Below are 8296 nucleotides of genomic sequence, written 5' to 3' on the forward strand. Positions count from 1 at the left end.
CATCTTTCAGTGTCACGTGTTCACGGGGTTCTCAAGTGAAGAATACTGAAGTGGTTTGCCACTCTCTTCTCCAGTGCAGGGACTATACTGTCCACGGAATTCTCCAGACCAGAATACTGGAGTGGTAGCTGTTCCCTTCTCCAGGGGCTCTTCCCACTCAGGGAGCAGCACCCAGGTCTCTCACACTGCAGGCGGATTCTTAGAATCACCCTTTTTCCTTTGTTCAGGAAGGAACTCAGACAGAGGCTACTTAATTTTATTTCGAGTTTGCAGGATCTAAGGATTAAATTTTTCTCTTTTCAAATCTCTCATGATTTGCTGTAGACACAGTCAGGAATGGGGGTGCAGACAGATGGTCAGAGGCTCTCCTCCCGGACTTCTAGCCCTCTTCCCGCACAGGCTTCCGAGCTGGAAACCCGACGTGCTGTAAGGACTGGGTGCAGAGGCACAACAGTGGATGCTCCCACCTCTCTCCGCCCGGTCTCCCCTCCCCCTCTGCCTAAGGTAAAGTGCAGCTCGAGAAAGATACTGCCGCTGGAAAGAACTCCTATTAGATTTACAGGCTTGCCCGGGGCTATTGAGTCCGGGCGGGTCACCATGGAGACGCAGCCAATGGCTGCGTACTCGCTTGCCATTGGCTGGGGACTCTGGCGCTGGGGATATAATGAGCCAGCGCGGTGCCAACAGTCCTCTGGGTGGGTAAGTCTCTGTGACTGAAGCCAGCTCAGCTCAGCGGAGCAGATTCGAACCGAGAAGGGCAAACTCATCGAGAGGGCGTCTTCGGGACCATGGAGAATGGGTAAGGCGGGGACGAGGCCCAGGGGATCCAGGAGGACCCTGGGGAGAGGAAATGGCTATCTTCGAGCCCTGAAAACACAGCACTCTGGGTCTCGAGATTGCCAAGAGAGGGAACGAGTGCCCCGGAGATTCAGAGAGGCCTGGCTCGGAGCATGGTATCAGGGGCAAAGCAGCAGAGCGGTGGTGCGGCCGGCCCTGGCAGGGGCGCGCGCGGGAATCGAGCAGGGTGGCGCCATCAGAGCAGGAAGGGGATGGGTTAGTAAACCGTGGACTACTCCCTAAAGGAGCCGGTGTGTGTGTGCGTGCGCTGGGCCGCGCACTTATTGAAGCGAGTATAGACAGAGCGTGCTTCTCCACCCCACATATCGAGGAAGGGGTCTTCTTAACCCATATGCTCCTCACTGATTCCGATTCGAGAGTGTGGGTAAAGCCGCGAGGTACTTTTGGTGCCCGTATCTAGAGTTCGTCCTTCGGAGGAGAGAGTACTCCTCGTCCCTCGCGAACACTTCTCTTCCCTCCTAGTTGGAGGTCCAGTTAAGTTGCGGATGGCCTCTCCAAGAAAACGAAATTCTTACTCATGACAGATCCTTCCCATTCCCTGCCACCCCTCCCCCACCCATACATCCCACCCCGCACTCCCTTGCGCCCTTGCCTTTGAAAACCTTTATTTCTGCTTTTGTCCTTGAAATCCCTACCCAGCGTTAGGGATCACGGTGGCTTCAGGGTGCCCAGGGATTCGGGGCATTTTGGGATATTGATGGCTAATGAGGAAGTCCTGTAAACTGTGGCTCGGACGTGCTTGATGGGCCAGGGCTTCACAATTATTTTCCTTTCCTTTGCACCTTTTGGGGATGATATTTGATTAATTTTTACCATCTCACTGCTTTTCTCATCTCCATCAGCCTTTGACCCCAGTTCTATTGCCCCCACCTAGTCCCTTGCCCAGCTACTTGCCTAAGGGTAGCCCAGTGTATCGGAGAAGGCAATGGCACCCCACTCCGGTACTCTTGCTTGGAAAATCCCATGGACGGAGGAGCCTGGTGGGCTGCAATCCATGGGGTCGCTAAGAGTCGGACACGACTTCACTTTCACTTTCAGTTTTCACTTTCATGCACTGGAGAAGGAAATGGCAACCCACTCCAGTGTTCTTGCCTGGAGAATCCCAGCGACGGAAGAGCCTGTTGGGCTGCCGTCTATGGGGTCGCACAGAGTTGGACACGACTAAAGTGACTTAGCATAGCATAGCATAGCCCAGTGTATGGTAGAGTCATCTAGTTTCCAAGGCAGTACTTTGGGAAAAAAAAAAAAAGTTTTCCTTTGGCGGTTTGGTTAGTTAGTTGTGTTCAGCTCTGTCACACCTCAGTCTCCCCACCTCCCTTCTTGTTTTTTTCCAGATAAATATGAGAGAATTCGACTAGAATTGTGAGAAAAATTCCCAGTTGATTCTTGGGGGTGTCTGGTTATGTCTTTAGGTCTCTGAAGGGCAAAGGACCTTGGATCTTAGTGAAGAGAAGGAAAGATGGGAGAAGGCAGGGAGGAAAAATACAGGCAGGGGGAAGAGTTGTAAAAAAAAAAAGAAAAAAAAAAAGAAAAAAAAAAGGTTCAAGTTCTGTGGACCTATACCATGATTTTATGGACTCAAAGGTCTTTGGAGCTTGTTAGCAAGTTTTTAATTTATTTTCAAACAGAGCCTATACAATAGGTGAGGCCAATCACATTCCCTTGCTTTACCCTAGAGAAAAGAATTAGAAGCACAAGTTGACTTGCTTAAAAAGACAAAATTGGGACTAGAATCCAGATAGAGTTCTGCTTCCCTTAGGCCAGAATTATGAAACCTGGTTTTCGGATGAAAATTACCTGAGGCACTTTTGTAAGAAATAGAGATTGTGGGGCCTCTCCCCAGAATGATCAATCTGTAGAGGTGGGCTCCAGAGTCTGTAGTGTTCACAAGCTGCTGCTGAGAAACTTACACAGGCAGTTCTCCCCCAGCTCTTGACAACCAGAATTGTGGCCTGGATTTGCTTCTTTGTGCAGTAGCTTGGTCTAGCTCCTTGGCCAACTTCTGTATCCCTTGTCATCTTGGTACCCCTGTCAGCCTTTCTACACTGAATGTTATTATTTTATGATACTCTTGGGTTGGGAGTGAATCTCACTTTGGTTCTCCATTTTTTCCTGCTAGATTTACATATGAAGATTATCAAGACACTGCAAAATGGCTTTTGTCTCACACCAAACAGCGACCTCAAGTGGCAGTGATCTGTGGTTCTGGGTTAGGAGGTCTGGTTAACAGATTGACTCAAGCCCAGACCTTTGACTACAGTGAAATACCAAACTTTCCCCAAAGTACAGGTACTGGCAAAGGGAAGGGGGGATGAGACTGAGGGATTCTGATGGGATTGTGATGGGAGGGCAACGCTTCTATACCTGATCCTGGGTATCCTCTATAGCATTTGCCGAGCAACAACTGTTGTGAAAGAGGGGAAAAACCCATCAAGAATCAGAATGACTTTAGAAAGAAAGTCCTCCAGTAGAAACATTTTAACAGGCAGAGCATGTGTGTGTGTCAATGGTACTGTATGATGACATATTTCCTATGCCTAAGGACTCAGTTCCTTAAAGCTTTACATCACTTCCCATAGACATCCTTTTCCCCCACACACACCGTGGTCAGCACATCCTCATACACCTCACTCATTTCTTTCAGTCTGCATCCTAAGTGGAAAAAGAAGTGCCTGTAACCTCCCGGGACAAAGTCAGCCCCCCACCCTCACCCTATCTTGTGTGTTCCTACCATTCTCAGTCTCCCCAGCTCTGGCTCCAGTCCTAGAATAAGGCACACACTGCTACATACCAGCAAATGAACACACTGACTGCCATGTTCTCGCAGACAAATACCCAGGTAATATATGAAAACACAAGACTCGCTTCACACTGACCTTTGTTGTGGGTGGGGAAGGGCCCCCTATGCACAGTGGAGCTCTGAGGGATCTGAGGAGAGTGTATCCAGCATCTCAATAGCAGCCAGAAGCTCCAAGGCCAGACTTCCCTGGAAGTCCAGTGGCTAACACTCCACAGTTCACTGCAGGGACTGGGTTCCATCCCTGATTGAGCAGGTTTCTCATGCCAAGTGTGAGGCTTAGAGGAGGGTCAGGTGAGAAACGGCCAAGTTTACTTGGCCAAAGACAAGGGTAGTTTATTTGGTTTAATTATTAATTTCTCAGGACTAACTTCTGTTGGTTTATTATTAATTTTAAATTTTGTCAACTTATTTTTTATACTCTCTTTGGGTTTTCCTAACTGTATCACCTCTGCTCTATTACAGGTAACTTTTTTATATGCTCCTCAATCTCTGAGTACCCCCTGAACTCTCCCTCTTTGTTTTGGTTCTTCTCCCAGACCATTCATTCCCTTTAGAAATGTTAGATGAGAGAAATAGTAATAATTGTTACTATGTCTGTGTGAGGAGTTATCTTTGCAGTCCCATGCCCCTACCTCTCACATACAGGGCATGTATTCCCACGGGACTATTTTGTGAGTCACAAAAAAAGATTTGTATGGGTCCAGTGTCAGCTCCTTTCCTTGTGCATAGCCTTTTTAGGAAGCTAGGCTATACCATGAGCTTCCTTTCACAAGTGAGGAAGCATATAGCTTAGTTATGTTTATAAGAATATGCATTTTGAAACAGAGGTCTATGATTACAACACTCACTGCATTCATTATTACCCAGTTACTCTATTTTTACCCACTATTCTATTACCCACTTATTTCTTTTATTCTCTTGCCTTATGTCTTTCTCATTCTTTTAAAGGTCTTTAAAAAGTAACTGGTGTATATTCACATTAAACATCTTTACCCCCATCACTCTAATCTCAGAGTGTACTGGTATCTAAGTTTATGATTAATTTCTGTCTCCCCCACAGTGGCTTCCCTGGTGGTTCAGTAGTAAAGAATCCACCTGCAGTACAGGAGACCCTGATTCAGTCCCTAAGTCGGGAAGATCCCCTGGAGAAGGGAATGGCAACCGACTCCAGTATTATTCTTGCCCAGAGAGCCCCATGGACAGAGGAGCCTGGCAGGCTACAGTCCATAGGGTCACAAAGAGCTGGACACGACTGAAGCGACTGAGCACACCCCCAGCAGACTTAAACTTTCTGAGAGTGGAGAGGATGATGTTTTCTGTTGGTTAATTATACCCTCACATGTTGAACACAGTGAGTCGGGCCAGTGTAGGTGCTCAGGGGATACGTGTTGTATGAAAGCATCATTCCATGCATTTCCTTCTCTTTTCTGTATACAGTGCCAGGTCATGCTGGTCGACTGGTGTTTGGGATCTTGAATGGCAGAGCCTGTGTGATGATGCAGGGCAGGTTCCACATGTATGAAGGCTACCCGCTCTGGAAGGTAAAACAGGGGCACAAGCCTGATTGGGTCTGGAAGAAGGGAGATAGAGCTCTCTCTCCTATTTTACTACCTAGCTGCTTAGGCAAGGTAGATTTTTGGTCCCCTCCTTTCTCTTCTTTCATGATGTATGTCATGTTTATCTGCATGGGTGTATTGGTAAAATTTTAAAGAAAACTCTCTGATGTTTTATCTTTCGCTTCTAAGGTGACATTCCCAGTGAGGGTCTTCCAGCTTCTGGGTGTGGAGACCCTAGTGGTCACCAACGCAGCTGGAGGGCTCAACCCCAAATTTGAGGTTGGCGATATCATGCTGATCCGTGATCACATCAACCTACCTGGTTTCAGTGGTGAGAACCCTCTCAGAGGGCCCAATGAGGAAAGGTATCTATCCTGCTTCTTTTTGTTTAGATGGGTCAGCTTGGGAGAGCTCCCTGAATTCCATTAATCTGACATAATCCAACCTGTGCTCTAGGTTTGGAGTTCGTTTCCCTGCCATGTCTGATGCCTACGACCGGGATATGAGGCAGCAAGCTCACAGTACCTGGAAACAAATGGGGGAGCAAAGAGAGTTACAGGAAGGCACCTACGTGATGTTGGGGGGCCCCAATTTTGAGACTGTGGCAGAGTGTCGCCTGCTGCAGAAGCTAGGGGCGGATGCTGTTGGTGAGAAAGGGAACTTGGCTGGTGGCTTCGTAATTTGGGGAGACTTTTTTGTTTTGTCTTTTTTTTGGCTGCTCTGCAGGGCATGTGGGATCTTAGTTCCCCAATGGGGGATTGAATCTGCAGTCCCTGCATTGGAAGCACAGAGTCTTAAACACCTGATTGCTAGGGAACTCTCTTGACTTGGAGGCTTGAAGAGAGGATCCTGGTAAAATAGGTTGGAAAAGAGTAAAAGATGGTAGATTTAGCTGATACACTGAAGGAGGGGTCTGCTTTAAGGAAAGATTGAATTTACTGACTTTAAAGGGATTGGGAGGTTTGCACTGTGGCCTCAACCCACCACCCAGCACCAAGGACTTTAACCAGTGTAATGCTAATGTGAGAACTGTCCACTGTGTTATAACTGTTTTTGATTATTTTAACAAATATCATAGGCACCTTTTATACCTCTGGCTAGAAAATAGAATTGCAACGTTAGAACTGACTTTAAAATGATCACAAGCAGAGATAGAAATAAAGTATTGCAACAGTGATATTATAAGAAATGTGTAAAGCCCCCTGAAGCCCAACTCTTGGGTAACACAGAACAACCTAAGCTTGACACTAGTTTAGCTGCTCCTTTGGACGTTTTCTTAGTGTCGAATTGTCAACGAGGTGATGAATGGAGGTGAGGCTAAGGGTCATTTGGGGATTCTGACAGTTGGTTTCCCTCTTTCTTCACGTCAGGCATGAGCACAGTACCAGAAGTTATAGTCGCAAGACACTGTGGACTTCGAGTCTTTGGCTTCTCACTCATCACAAACAAGGTCATCATGGATTATGAAAGCCGGGCGAAGGCCAATCACGAGGAAGTACTAGAGGCTGGGAAGCAAGCTGCACAGAAATTAGAGCAGTTTGTCTCCCTTCTTATGGCTAGCATTCCACTGCCGGGGCACACCAATTAACCAGCCCCGGAGTGGGTTGGCCTCTCCATTATGGGATCCGAGGAGCCGCTGCTTACTTCAGCCCTTGCTGGAGTCACACGCCTCTGCTTTAGGTGACAGCAGAAAGGAGGGTCACCTTCCCTGCCTCTCCCACCAGACCTTACTGGTGCTGAGCCCTCTTCTGGTCGGTTTGTCATCTCAAAATGATTTCCACTCCTATTCCTCTTCAAGAACTGGAGCCCCAGCCCTAGCACACATCCCGGGCTTTGGTTTGGGGCCCTCGAGCTCAGCACAGTAACTATTACTGGCTTAAGATGGTCCTCTCACATTCCTCGGGGCTCAGTTCTGCCTCCTCAGAACATTGGAGACCATACAGGGAACAGCCTATTATTCCTTTTGGATTTTTACGCTTTTGTATTTTGAATAAAGAGAAAGATGAAATAATTTCTTCATTTTTATGTGATTTGGGATAAGGTTGGGATATGGACCGAGAGTGACATGGAACCAATCATGAGCCCGTATTTTGTTCGACTCTGCTTCTCAGACAGCGAAGAGCTGAGATGAGGTGGTATGTGAATTCGGGGTAGGATGAAGGAAAGGCAAAGAGGTGAAAGTGAGAGGAAGTGCTAGAAGATAGGAAAGGTTAACTTCGGGCACATGATGGCGACTTCCCTCGGATCAGTCTTCCTCTGCCCCTTTGATTTCTGGTAGTTTCTGTCTACTCATGAATATCTGAATTAGTTCACTGACCTCAGCTTGTGTTCCATAGTTGCCACTTCCTTGTTAAGCCCTAGTTGTATTTCCTATTGATTTCCTTCGGTTCCCTCATCCAAACACCTGCCATAATTCACAGCAGCCATACACTCCTTCACTCCATTCTCACAGTGCAATGGCAAGTACCCTTTTCTCTGCTGCCCGCCACGCCACCGCTGATGAGAGTGCTGCCAGCCCTTGCGAGGCTGACTCATACCCTGGCCTCTTCTCTTGGAGCAGCCCTTTTCCTCCTATTGTTTTCTTCATGGGCGTTAGCCTTTTCACTCTACTTGATCAGAACCTTCCTGTGACGTAAGCCCAGGCATGACTCATTGGCTCACTGAACTCTGTGCTTATTAGCTTGCCTTCAGCTGGCTGGCATGTTTGCCTTTTGATAGAGGATAGAGCTGGGTGAGCCTCCAATAGTGGTAACATTTCAATTAGTAGTAGTATAATATGGAAGAAAAATTTTGGCAGGAAAGCTTTTCAGAACTCTTAGAAATAATCCTTTGTTTGGTAACTGACCTACTTAACTGAATCCAACACAAAAAGCATCCTGCAGGGGCAGTATGACTACTCTTCCTTTCATCCATTCTTCTTTTCATCAAGTTATTGAATATTTGTTTAACACCGTTAGCTAAGAGAATGTTAAGTTCAGAATATAAAAATGGTCTTTTCCTCTCAAGGGCCTTACAGTGCCCTACAGAAATTTTGTTCAGTCTCCAAGTGGTTTTCGACTCTGGAACCCCATGGACTGCGGCA

The 8296-nt window shown here is 47.2% G+C and overlaps 1 protein-coding gene across 1 annotated transcript; it reads left to right on the forward strand.

Annotated features, from left to right (window-relative positions):
* Nucleotides 1-640: 640 nt before the first annotated feature.
* Nucleotides 641-7225, forward strand: LOC102416061 (purine nucleoside phosphorylase). The gene is made up of 6 exons (XM_006048382.4): nucleotides 641-799; nucleotides 2978-3147; nucleotides 5096-5199; nucleotides 5404-5579; nucleotides 5671-5861; nucleotides 6585-7225. Exons 1-6 carry the CDS (start codon nucleotides 789-791, stop codon nucleotides 6800-6802), a joined length of 870 nt encoding a protein of 289 aa, XP_006048444.2. The 5' UTR covers nucleotides 641-788; the 3' UTR covers nucleotides 6803-7225.
* Nucleotides 7226-8296: the final 1071 nt, after the last annotated feature.

This window comes from Bubalus bubalis, chromosome 11 (genome assembly GCF_019923935.1).
Source record: "Bubalus bubalis isolate 160015118507 breed Murrah chromosome 11, NDDB_SH_1, whole genome shotgun sequence".
NCBI classification, from domain to species: domain Eukaryota; kingdom Metazoa; phylum Chordata; class Mammalia; order Artiodactyla; family Bovidae; genus Bubalus; species Bubalus bubalis.

Bases quoted from the DNA above. Each gene is read 5' to 3' on its own strand.
- LOC102416061 (XM_006048382.4), top strand. The intron at 5,200-5,403 runs GTAAAACAGGGG...TTCGCTTCTAAG, and splicing joins AAGGCTACCCGCTCTGGAAG to GTGACATTCCCAGTGAGGGT. The intron at 5,580-5,670 runs GTATCTATCCTG...CCTGTGCTCTAG, and splicing joins AGAGGGCCCAATGAGGAAAG to GTTTGGAGTTCGTTTCCCTG.